Source organism: Adelges cooleyi, unplaced genomic scaffold (genome assembly GCF_023614345.1).
Source record: "Adelges cooleyi isolate 19-005CV unplaced genomic scaffold, UGA_ACOO_1.1 ACOO_flye_CR_arks_rails_tigmint_CR_PRNA_2, whole genome shotgun sequence".
Lineage (NCBI taxonomy): Eukaryota > Metazoa > Arthropoda > Insecta > Hemiptera > Adelgidae > Adelges > Adelges cooleyi.
Genome location: NW_026095860.1, coordinates 11177661 through 11191186, shown reverse-complemented (window position 1 = coordinate 11191186; position 13526 = coordinate 11177661). Strand labels below are relative to the sequence as shown.

At 30.5% G+C, this 13526-nt stretch overlaps 1 protein-coding gene across 1 annotated transcript in view; it reads right to left on the bottom strand.

The window, feature by feature from the left end:
- Positions 1-4636: 4636 nt before the first annotated feature.
- The window catches only part of LOC126833398 (G-protein coupled receptor dmsr-1-like), a 69516-nt gene continuing 60626 nt past the window's right edge, over positions 4637-13526 (bottom strand). Inside the window, exons 4-5 of the mRNA XM_050564712.1 lie at positions 11930-12215; positions 4637-6756 (exon numbers count right to left, since the gene is read on the bottom strand). Of these exons, the coding sequence (XP_050420669.1) occupies positions 6370-6756; positions 11930-12215 (673 nt within the window). The 3' untranslated portion in view covers positions 4637-6369. The remainder of the gene's footprint in view (positions 6757-11929; positions 12216-13526) is intronic.

The window sequence follows — 13526 nt, the reverse complement described above, 5'->3', positions numbered from 1 at the left end:
CCTAAGTTAAAATTATTCCATTGATTATTATTTTAGTTCGTTACAAGTATTTGAAAAAATAAATGTTTAGTAGAGAATTTTTGTTCAGAAAAATAATTCATTAGTATTTGTGATTTAAATCAGTTTAAAATTATATTTTTCTCGATAAGTAGATTTAACACTTCAAGGCCAAATAAATCACTTGCCAAAGGGGTAAACTATTTTTTATTTAAAATGTAAACAAGAATAATTTAGTTTTAACTTTTTAAAAAGACATTCTTATTCTGGTTTATTTTAATTTTCGCAGGAATCAATTCCGATACCTGTACTTAACTAGTGTTGTTTTTTATTGTTTTAAAACAACTACTTCTGGATACACATGCAAAAATAACTAATAATTTATTATAAACCTAAATTTGAATTTACTACGGTTTGATTCATTATTCGACTTAGTCCCCGTTGGGGTTTCGTCCTGTTGTGATCCATAAAAGACTTCACCGTTACGGATTAACCTCGAGGCGGTATAGACGACGATCATGATAACGATACAAACCCCTAAAACAATCCTCTACTCGGATAATGGAAAAAAGGGAATGGACAAATAAAATTTGGCGAGTAGCTAACAGCGAGAGTGTAATTTTCTCGAAGAGCGTTTTTTTTTATTACACACACATAGCTTAGGTAAAAAAACTTTTAACATATACCTCGTCGTACTCTGAATGACATCATTATTGACACTTTTCGCAGGCAGCTCTTTTTCTTTTTTCGTTAAAGAAATCTACAACAAATATTTGTTTACCACGGCTAGTGAATAATTTACTCTTTTTTATTTTGACAACTGTGCAGTTTTTGATGGTCGGTACAACGGGTCTTTTGTTTCTATTTGTTTCGTTTCGATACACTGAAATAAAGGACCGTCGCAAATCCCGTTGAATGTAAGTACAATTCGAGTAGTTTTCCATTTGCTCTATCGCCATTCCTTCGAACGAAAGGGTCTGGTATGATTTACATGTACTTACTTACGGGAAATTGCCTCGCTGACACATAACGTCCAATATTTACATAGTTTTATCCAATTTTTTTTTCTTGTCAAACGATATGACATATCAATTATAATATTATGTTGTCTTTGCAGCAAGACGTGGTATAAAAGGAAAGAAGATGGGATACAAATATAAATATATATACATGTTTTTTAAATGATAATAATTAATTCACAACCGCTTATTTTATTATTATTATTAGGTGTTCTAAATATCTACTCCGGTTATGTTTTATGTTTACAAGGTTTGTGCAAAAATAAAGGCCATAGTAGTAACACTACACAGTCGGCAACAAAAATACAATTTTCTCTAACAATTTGTGTTTGCATAATAAGTACTAACGCAGTAACCAAGTAATGTACAAAGTTAAATAATATCTGCATTGCATTTGAAAAAAGTTAGGCAAATAAAGCAACAAGCAAATCGTAACAAACATTAGTTATTAGGTGTAGTGAATTTTAACGCACCCAAACACTTTTTCGCCGTGATGGATATCGCAAGAAAAACGTTGTACTTAGATCAAACAATTTTTTTTGTACTCAATACATCATACAAACATTTTTGGAATTTGCGCTCAAAGTGCAATAAAAAGTCATAAAATATGACTTTATATTTATCACATATACATAAAAACACATATACTATCATCTCGCAGTAAATGTGAAATGAAACTTTACTATTGCAATACAATACAAATATTATTATGAAAAAAACTTGAATTTTTTTGTTCCTTATTATTGCCTTTAAGGTACATGAATAATATTATATAATGTAAAAACGAGTTATATTTTTCAATAAAATATCAGAATGCATCTAATCGAAAGAGACTGAATAATAAAAAATAGATTTACGTCGAACTGGTATAAATGAGATTATAGAAAATAACTAGTGAAAAGATTAAAAAAGATATTGTATGTACTGCCAGGAACAGCTTAGACTTTTATGAATACACCAGTCATGTCGGAATAAATTTATTAATTTTCGTTTAGTCTTTAATAAAATTTATATTTAATAAAACTCACAATCTAGCAAATTTTCTATGATAAAAATCGAAATTCATCTATTGAATATATTAGTACAATAGGATGTAGTAGTCCCGCTTAACTTCAGATGTCAAAATCATGTTTAAAGTAAAAGCAAATGCTGTCTGGAATATTAATATTTTAATTTATTTTTAAAAATTTTAATTAAAAAATGATCGAGTAATCCTTTATTTTAAATAATTTGATTTGCATTCAAACATTAAAGAGTACCTATCCTTTTGATCACCATGTTGTTGTCAAAAAAAAAAAACTTTAACTATCTACTGAAAAAGTTAACGGGTTTTTGTAAAAAAACTTTCAAAGTAATTATCATACATAAAAGTGTTAGTGGAGGAGTTTTATTTTTTGCTGCGTCTTTGGTCGCTTCTCTTAACCACAATTTTCATCCTCTCCTACCCTTTTAAATACCAATAACTAGAAAAGCAATTATTCAAAACAAGTACTCAACAGATGGACGCATTTGCATTGAAAATGTATGTATAATCGATAATAATAATTAAATACTGTGATTTATTATTGTAATGCGTTATTTCATTTAAAAAAAAATCTAGCTATGAATTGATTTTCGAAAATTTTAAAGTTAAGCTATTCAGATAGACTCCTAGCCCGAAAACATAGCCATGTTAACAAGGATATGTCTAAAATTTATCATCTTTAGATTTTATAACAGGGTTTTTTGCTCAAAAACCATCATGGACAGAGTAGAACGCATTCTGAGTGGCTATGTTTAGATGAAAATAATATTTGAATTTTCTCTAAAGGAAGATATAATAGTCTAAAAAAAATTTAATTAACAAAAAAAGTCCTAATTACTGAGCTTGTAATTACAAAGAGTATATTACATCTTCTCAACAATTGTAGCTATAAATATTGTCCATCATCTTCATATTGAACTTATGGCACTCTTAAATTTGAAACAGGTGCTAATTTGATTCACAACATTATTAACTGTATGTTAGTAGCCCCGTTGATTTCATAAAATTGTTATACATTATTAATATTGATATTTTGGATATTACTTACTTTGCAGTTGAATTTTATACTCTATGTGTTTTTATTAGTTTTATGTTATTCAAATTTTAAACTTGGATAACAAATATTGAACCCGATAATCCGTAAAATCTGGATATGAATATAATTAAACATATTGAAATAATAATATTCGATGTTTTAATGTATTTTTTTAAATAATATGAACACATAGGTAATGTTGTATAAATAAAAATAGGTACATTTTATATATTTTATAATTATTGTATACAAGTATAAAATTTCATAAAATTGATTTTAAATATTTAAAAAAAATGTATACTTAAAGCGGCTATAATGTATGATTTAAAAATGAAGGGACAATAGTTATCTTATTACAATGTAATATAAATGGGTAACATTTAAAAATACATTTACAAAACAATTTTTAAGAAAATCGACACTGTATTCAACCTCTAATTAATTATAATGTTGGAGTTCAATGTGTTAAAAAAATATTATTGTATTGAGTTAACATTAAAAATGAACTCAACGACTTTTACAATACTGTTGTATGGTATAATATACAGCTTACCACAATCGTATCTAGTCTACCAATTTTTTTAACTAAATATAATTACACTTTTTTTGTAATGCTATATAAACTAAACTAACACAATTAATCGATTGTAATTTAAATTACACCTATTTCTTTACGGTAACGTTATACAATAGTAAATATGTTATGTTATTCAAAATAAAAATTTAGCCAATATAAATAATTTTAAGTAAAGAACGAGTCGTTAGCTAAATTAACATGACCAAACCGTTTATTCTATTTTGTTTTTCCTGCGATTGATGCAAAGCGTATATACTGATTTCTAATGGATTTTAACTCCACACACACATCTATAAGCAACTCCGTTGATCCTATCATCAATTGTCTACTCTGAACACTCATTTACATAACTGGCATTTCTCTGTCATACAACATAGTTTCAAGTCGCTGACTACAAAAATGACAAAAAAAAAAGCACTGTCAATAATCCAGAATGGATGGTATTACCGAACATTTGTACGGATTTTTTGTACGTTTATTTCTTTCCAAACTAAAAGCTAAGTAGAACTCGTGTTAAAGGCAAAAATAATATTATAGCATCGTCGGACCGTATTCGCCGTACTTACTTTCGACTGTCGAACAAGCGTGTAACAACCTAAGTAATTTACTGCGAAATAGTAGATCTGGGAAACTATTGCCGGACAGTTCGAGGGTGGACTATAAGTACTGGTTAATTTTTCAAGGCGCTTTTAACAAACGTGAACACAAAGTACACCGCGGAAGCCCTTTGAACGCGCTAAATCCAAGCACTAAATCCCAAGTTAATCGCCCACTCGTTCACCTGCAAACGTTTTAACAAGAGAGTCACCGTAATTCGCAAAGGGTCAGATTTAGCCCGTTTATTTTGCGCAAAATAAACTATTTATATATATATATATATATATATATATAGATATATAAGGATATTAATAATATTAGTTAAAAATAATATTAAAAAAAAAAAAAAATAATTAAGCTAGTTCGTATTTTAGAACTAATCGATTCATACGACTCTATTGTATAAACTACTTTCCTGAATATTATAAACGACGTTTGAGTAGTATTTATCACATAATATTAATATGCTATGTTATAATGTTATTAGGTTTTATCGGTACACAACCATGACAAATGTGAGCTCATTATAAACTTAAATTTAGTCCAACAAAGAACATAATGACGATGATCATAATAATAATATACAAGAAAAATCAGTATAATATAATGTAAAACGCGCGTATACAACAAGCGAGCGCTCCTTCGTTTTATTATATTAAAGTAATGCGTGTAATAATAGCGATTTGCAAGTATATGAGGCGTCCAACATTTTTTTTTTTAACCCTGTTGTTGTATATTTGATTTAAATACTTACCCAGTGGTTACACACTAGAGAAGAGTTGAAAGTTGTGGGGGGGGGGGTTGGTAGTTTAAAGTTGTTTTTTGCGCCACTAAATAAGAGTGTATAAAACCAATAGCGTGTGTATTGTGTACTTGGTATTTAAATAAATAGAAATTATATAATGATGAGAAATTGATTTAAAAAAGCCAACACAGAGGTGACGGAGCATAGTGAGGTCGGAGTAGTCACAAGAACGAAGGAATAGCTGACAACTAAGTGTGAAGAAACCACTAAAAGAAACGCTTCGGTGCGAATCTGTAGACGGTACTAATATCGATAAAACTCGAGACAATTATATAAGACCAAGTATAGGGCCCAGTTTCAAATTAGGGCCACTATTTTACCAAAATATAATATAAAATAAAAATTAAAATTGTTGGTAAGAAAAAACATGTTATAATATGTTAATATAAATACAAACAATTATTAATATTTGTAAAAAAAAAAGTATATATTTTAAAATCATTTTCGGATACCTGTTGATACATTTACATCTAGTAACTTGCAAATTGAATACGGTAATGTGTAGTTTTTCTCCTTTTTTGTGTTTTTATTTATATAAAAAAAAAATCGTACTACATATTTTATATGTATTCTCAGATGATATTCAGTCCTGAAACTATGCTCGAAAAAGTGAATAACGGAAAAAAGATTCCACCCCATTTGGGTTTTTGATATTTTATTAGTTTGTTATGGTATATCAATAGTACTACATTTTAGATGTATTCCTTACACATTTATTTATTTTCAATAAAGTTATAGGTAGTGATTTTAAGTTGAAATATCTGTACAGTTTTTGGGGTGTCTTTCTGGATTTTGCAAAGAAGTGATGAACTGTTTTATTTGTTGATCCTTTCAGGTACGATTTCTGATTTATAAGATTGCTACATGAACAAGTCGGTTTTGCGGTTAAGGATAACACACACACAAAGCACATAATATTGTAAAAACATTACCTTCTCAGTTTCGCATCGAAACACAAGTTTTACCTTAGTCTTAACAAAATAACAAAAAAAGGTACGTGGCAAATACAACACAAAGGCTGGTGGATACACAAATAACGGGCGCGGGCCACAATGGCCGTAATAAGAATGGTAAATAGCTTATTATTCGGCTGAGCTGTGCGCGAGCGAACGTGCCGAGTGGATACAAACGGTCGTAACGACCGTCTCGTTCGTTGCCAGCATTGTGCCGTGGAAGACGCAATAAATATCCCCTAATCGACTTTCAATGTGCCGAGGCGGTAAAATTAATACTCTAACGACCCCCGCGCGTACTTATGTCTATACTTATGCGTGTAATTTATTCTCGCCGTACCCGTAGGCCATGCTGTCCGGCCTATACGAAAGTCTCCAGTATATTGCTGGGCTTACAGATCGAGCTCGATTGTGCTTTGAACAACTGTCCGAACCCCACTCGGAACTGTTTGCTCATGCAACAATAGAACACAAAGTTCAACGACGCGTTCAACAGAGCCAGCATGTCCATGAGTTCGCCGAACAGGTGGTAACAAGTTTGGAAAAACCGTTTGCCCAGTATGCCGCTGAGCAGACCGAGGATGCCCTGCGGAAACTCGGTGGCCAGGAACAGCAGCAGCACGGCGATCATGATCCGACTGGTCCTGTCCATTCTCCGCTTGAGCTTCATGTTCCTCAAGCGAGCCATCTGCTGTTGGGTCGGAAGTCTTTTGGCCTTCCGCTCGGAAGCCTCGCTCAGTGCGGTTATCTGCGGACAAACGAAACAACAGGTGAAAGCCTAATAATGGTTTTAAGGCTTGGTTAAATACATCTAGTCTACGAGTAAATGAGTGAGCACTTCGAGTAAATGAGTAAAAATAAAATGAGATTACGGTATTATTTATTAATACCATTTGTCATTTAATATCTTGTAAACGTAGTAGCAAAGCTACGCATGATGCCAAAAATGTCTTGCAAAAAATGAGTTAATACTTTATAATGTAGTTTTATTCTCAGACTACTGCGTCTTATATAATTAGTGAACGTTTTTGAGTTTGAATCGAATGACTTTTTTCTTTTAAAAAATAAGTAGTAATATTATGAATGCGAAGACATAAAAAAGCTAAAATGTTCAATTATAAATGTATTAAAAGCATAAAAGACGTTAAAATTGTCTTTGACGGGCGCCTACTCGTATTAGTAATAATTCAAATTAAGTGTATTGAAAAACGTTAATAATGGAGAAATTTTGTTTCTCTGCCTTGCCTTTTTTAAATGTATTTTTCACGAAAATGTTAATCATTTTATTTACTGTTTAATAAGATTAATCCTGATTGAAAAATATTTTTTACTCGCTTAGAAAGAACTTGGAACAACCACAACAGCTAATGTTAGACGTAATACTACTTTTATTCGAGTTTCACTTTAGTACTGGTTGTATTGCGAATTAAAAATTATTTGTTTTTTTAGTTTTTTGCAAATATTTATGTTATAATTTAACGATCTAATAAATAATTGTATTTAATTGCAAAAAAATAAGCGATGTCACATAATATAACAGTTAATAATTAGGATTGACAATACTATTAATTAACTATGCCTTTATAATCTATTTAAAAATATTAAAAATTAGACTAAATCAGTACTTGTTAATAGTCTATTACTTAAGATTTTGTTCATATTTTTAAGTATTAATATATTTTCTTAGCTTTTATAAAAAATATAACATACAAAATCACTCATTGTTAATAATTCTATGGTATTCCTCAAGCTCGATTGCACACTTGCAATCTCTTTTTCTTGTTTTCCTACAGGTTTTTATAAGGTATATAGACTGCACAACATAAAAAAATGTTCTCTTAATTTTTTACATCAGCTTATATGTTGTCATATATAAAGTTTAGTTGCAGTGTGTACATAAAACTTTGATGGTTGTCAAGAAAATATTTATTTAGCGCTCATAGTTTATTTTTTATAGTGTATAAAATTCCTTGAAAAAATAAAGTAGTAATGTAGTAAACTTTACTTTGCCTTCGCGGTTCGCTTATTTACCAAATACAAATATGTATATGGCATATGTATTGGGCGTTTAAAAAAAAAAAGACTTACATTTGGAATGGAAATGATGGTAATGTTCAAAGCGGCCGATGGTCGAAAAACGAAAATGATTAATGCAATTTTTATTTTAATCGTTTAACTCTGGTGAACGTTGAAACGTCAAGCAGACTGCAAAAGGGTACTTGCAATAATGCACTTAAACAATAAATTATGCACTATAATTTGTATATCTATGTTAGTCAAACGATTTGGTGTGTTATAGTTGCACACATAAAATACATGACAGCCTCTGTAAGAACTATAAACTTGTAATACTTGACCAGATAATAAAATACCAAGCTGAAAAGACATTCAACGTTTTACTACCAACGAGGAAAATTAAATAATAATTGGAATTTAAAGTATTGATAGTAAAAAGTTACTAAAACCAACTAAATTTTTATTTTGCCGTCACTTGTATCATATTTGCATGCGTGTAAGCACACAGTAAAGTCAAGACCTACTTTCGGTGCTATTTTCAGACTTTTAATTAAAAAACTGCCTTTGAAAATGGACACAAAGAGGAAGTTTTTATCGTTTCCGATGAAAAGAGCCAGTGATGTATTCTTGGGATTTGACTGTATACATCAGTCGCGTTATAATCTACCCACATTTAAAGAATGCCTTAAATCAAGTGGAAATGTTTCGATTATTTTTTAAAAATCGATTGCGTATCGATTTAGATACAAACATTTCAATTTACAGTGTGTTTTTATTGGTTTGAATTATACTTTTATTCTTGTAAGGTACCTATGGCCAACTTCAGACAAATGGCCTGTATATACTATATATATAAATAAGATTTATATTATGTTTCTTGGTTTAGTAGTTTAACATGTATCGTGAGTCCAGACAATATCGCTAAAAGGGATAATATTTTTAAGGTAACAGAGATGCTGCCCCAAAAAGATAACTGAAAAATCAATTGCCTACAATTTAAGATGTTTTGTTTTTTTTAGCTGATATAAACTTATTGATTTTTAATGCTAATCCGAGATTTGTCTGAAAAGTTGTTTTAAGCGCAAGTCGCTAAGCCTCTTTTGTTTCTATAAATGCTATATTTGTTTAGCTATATATGAAACTGATAAAATGGTCCACCAACATAAATATATATTTTTGAAGGTTGTATTTCGTTTAATCTTAATTATCTTTCATTTCTAACATAAATAGGAGTCGCATAAAAAAATAGCATCTCTGCTCTGCATCGAAGCTAAAAAATGAACATTTTTACTGTAAAAAAAAACAAAAATATACCAAACGGTTAAAATAATTTCATAAAAGGCTTTGAGGGGTTTATCTCATTTATAAAAGTCGAGTGAATGGTTTTTATAAAAAAAATAAAAATATATCATGTCGATTATTGGTGTTCGTTATTTCATTTCAACAAAATAATTAAATTATGCCGTCGAGGAGTACTCGCTGAGATTGACAAGTTAAACCGACCTGAAAAGGGGTTTCTTCGGTTTTCATGTTTCTTTAAAATAAATACATTAGTTTGTGACCAGGACACTATAAACTCATTAATATACTAAATTTATTGTAAGGAAAATAATGATTAAAACATTGATGTAAACAAAAATTAATGGTTTTTTTTAGATATTATAGCGCATAAAAAGCAAATAAAATGTGCTTAATACTATTAATCAATGCAAGACAGAAGTTAAGTGAACACAGTATGGTCAAAAATCGTCTATTGTTCATTAGACGTTATGCTTGAGTTTCATTACTTAATGGAAATTCCTCATCTATTACTACTAAGACTATCGTTTCACTTACAGTTGGACACGATAAATAATTACTATCACAATAACACTGTACCAATTATACTGAGAGTGTTGCGAGTACACTATTCTAGGCTTTAAATATGTTTACTCGGTTCTCAATAAAGAAAAAAAAACATTTGTAGAAAATGTTCACTGAACATAAACAGTGGATGTAAAAAATAGATTCATAATTCATTTGTTTCTCCTTGGAGAGGAGTACATTTTATATATATATATATAGAGAGAGAGAGAGAGAGAGGGAGTGATTAAATTAAGTATGATATTGTCAAAAATTCAATGTGTTTTTAAATACACTGTACGACGCAATTTTTGGTGTTTGAATGTGTCTTCTTCAATGAAATGAGAACATTGTTTTGCAATAACGACTCTCTGAACATTATTTTTCAGGCTAGTGTCCTCGTCATTTTCAGGAGAGAAAATTCAGGATTCAGGAGATATTTTCAGGAGAGAAATATTCATTGCCATTAAAACTACTTATTTTTAGTGCTGAATTTATATTTTTTAGGTTTAAATTTTTATTGGTACCTATTATAATAAACTAATCTGATCAGCTGTTAATTTATTGTTATTCAATGTATATTGTACATAGTTCCGGCCACTATACAGTATACAGGTATATATATAGAGAGAGATTAAATTTCGGTTATCTATATGAATAGTGTGTATATATACCGGCATCAGCAATTCACGGTTAAAACATTACTATACTGAGATGTATGGGCTGTTTTAATTACACAATAGAAGACAGTCGGAAGTGCCTGTGTATATTAATTTAATAATTAATATACAGTATGTCGATGGCATAATATTTAAACGTAGCTAAAGGATTGGGAAATTCGGCTTATCATAGATTAGATAATATACAGTCTCCCCACAGATTTCCCTAAGAAACGAATACAGTTATTTAATAAATATGTATAACTATAAACAAAAAATGAACTCATCTTGATTTCACAAACTGAGTGCCTTTGCGAGGTATCAGTTTTACAACAGAAAGTCTTACAAAATAATGTTAAGTGGAAAAGATAAAATGTAAATTAAAAACAAATTGTGTTGTGTTGTACAAAAAGTAATTAGCTTTTCTTGACTGCTTATTATGCTATTTACAGCAAAGAAAACCCTAATCACCATTCTCACAGGCTAAGGTTGAAAACTAAGTATATAGTTAACAATATTAAAATTATGGGCTAAACTCTATTCTACTTGATGTAGGCCAAACAGCTAACGGCCATTAGAAGAAATTAAGAAAAGATTGTACACGTTTAATTCAAGTACAAAAGAGCTGTTTAAGAATCTTTTCCTGTTCAACACTTGAGAATTTATTACTTAACCAAAAGTTTATATTAAATTCTCACATCTTATATTATAACACGCAAGGTTTAAAGACAATATAAAAAATTTGACTAAGGCTCACCAGTCAAAGCTGCAATGATTTTTGTAATACAGATTCTCTAAAGTTCTTACATGACTGAAGCTCGCTTCGTTTTGAATATGGTTCTCATTATGTAGGGTTTGAACTTTGAACCATAGTAGTTTTCAGACTTTTCTTGAGGAAGTTTAATAAAAGTTTCGGCGTTTTAATTCTGAAGTTTTTCCGTCTTTCAATTTTGAAATGTTAATAAACAGAGAATACGGCTTGATTTTTTAATATAAATTCTTATTGGGTAATGTCCCGTACAGCGGAAAATAATCAATTAATCAATATAGACCTCCAAATAACAAGTTATGATGTTCAATTATTTTCTCTTAATAATTTGGAAAGTATTGTCATTTTCTAATATTGTGGTATGGGATAGTTTGTAAGGCTAATTTGGTTGTCGAATTTCATTAAAATTTTTTTTTTTAATATTATATTAGACTGATTTATAATTTATTCTATCTTTGTGCTCGACTTTCCAGTGATACTCTTGATAAATAATTAGGTCACAACTATTTGAAAAAGTAAAAAAAAGAAATGTTTTTTTTAAAGAACTTTTGTCGTTTTTTTTTTTTCTAGTCCTTTGTCAAAGTTTCATAACATTTTTTAACAAGTATGGAAAATAATTATGCAATTTCACTTACCAGAGATATAGTAACGGCCGTGAGTATACAACAAGGCAGTAATTTAATGATCACGGCGTACGTCCATAGATGGACCATGTACAATAGTTCTTGGTTGACTTTGGCCAGTGAGCTGATTCCCAGGTGATACAACGTGGTCGTTTGGCCGTTTTCTTCGACTTTAGTCTCCAAGATTTCAAACACCAGGAACGTTGGGCTGCACACCAGAAACGGCAGCAAGTACGATAGTTTGATGGCTGTACCGCACCGCTCGTCCGAACATATACTGCGCATTGAGTTTGGCAATCTAAAAAAAAAATATATTGTCTTTTTTTATATGTGCGCTACCTACTGGTACATGACCAATTTTTAGTGTCAAAAGAAATCTTATCCAAAAGGTACTTTTGGGCAAAAAATACAAAAAGCTCACCACTTTCCTTTCACACATTTAATTCAGTCACGCAGATGCTTTATTGCCATAACAAACCTTACCTAAATGTATAATATTCATTGTCATCTAGAGATTCTCATGGAAGTGTTTATATGAAAGAGATTTTATAACTAAGACCAGTAACCTCCCCGTCCCAATTTCCTCCAACCTCACTGTACTGGCTTTGTTTTTTTTTTACTAAAAGAGCAGTTTTTTTTTAAATGTAACACAACCTATAGGGCGCGATAAGGAAAACCCAAAGTCATTGTTTCAATTAATTGATTTATCCGTCAAACGTTGGAGAACGGCCGATGTAGTAGCTGTTAAACATGGACTCCGGTTAGGCTATCTCTGTCAGTAGCAGTTATTTTGCTGGTCAGGGAAATGTGACTGTTTAGAGAAATAAATAACCGCCACTTCGGCCAGAGGTTCAAACTTGTGCTGTAAGTGTAACGTTGTGGCAGCCCCACCTGTAACCTAACCCCGTCTCAGCCCTTCTGCGGTAGAGCACTATCGTGGACGCAAACGTGATGAAAAACTTTACAACGTGTGTTTCGAGAGTATACTATAATATAATCATTGCGAACGATAGAGTTTTAAATGTTATAACTTCTATACTCTACTGCAACTATCAAAATAATAAAGAAAGAAATTTCCTCCCCTCCATGTAGAGATATATGTACCATGAATATGTTCTATGGCACCCAACCACTACTAATCTTAACTGAACATTCACACCGCACACGATTCACCTGATAGTTTAAAATAATAATAATTAGGTAATAGGGACAAGGGATACAAAAATGCTTAGAAAAAATGAAGCTTGATAAGGAGTGATGACAAAGGATATGGGAGAGGGCTTTATAAGAGATAATGAAAGATTATAGCCAATCAGCGAAATTATTTTTTTTTTTTTTTTAGAAACAAGTACTCGAGAACACGTTATTGAACAAGTAATAATTAGTATAGTTACTTCATACTTGGTTATAATTTATAAAAAAATATATATATCATACCAAATTATGTACTTAGTATAAAATTGTCTAGTTTATTTGAATGCACACAATTCGCCCATCAAAATGAAACTATAATAAACACCGACATAGTTTCATAAACAAACGTTTAATCATGTAAAGTTTTTGGAAGGAAAAGTATACAGAATTCATCAGCTTGTAAATTATTATTATA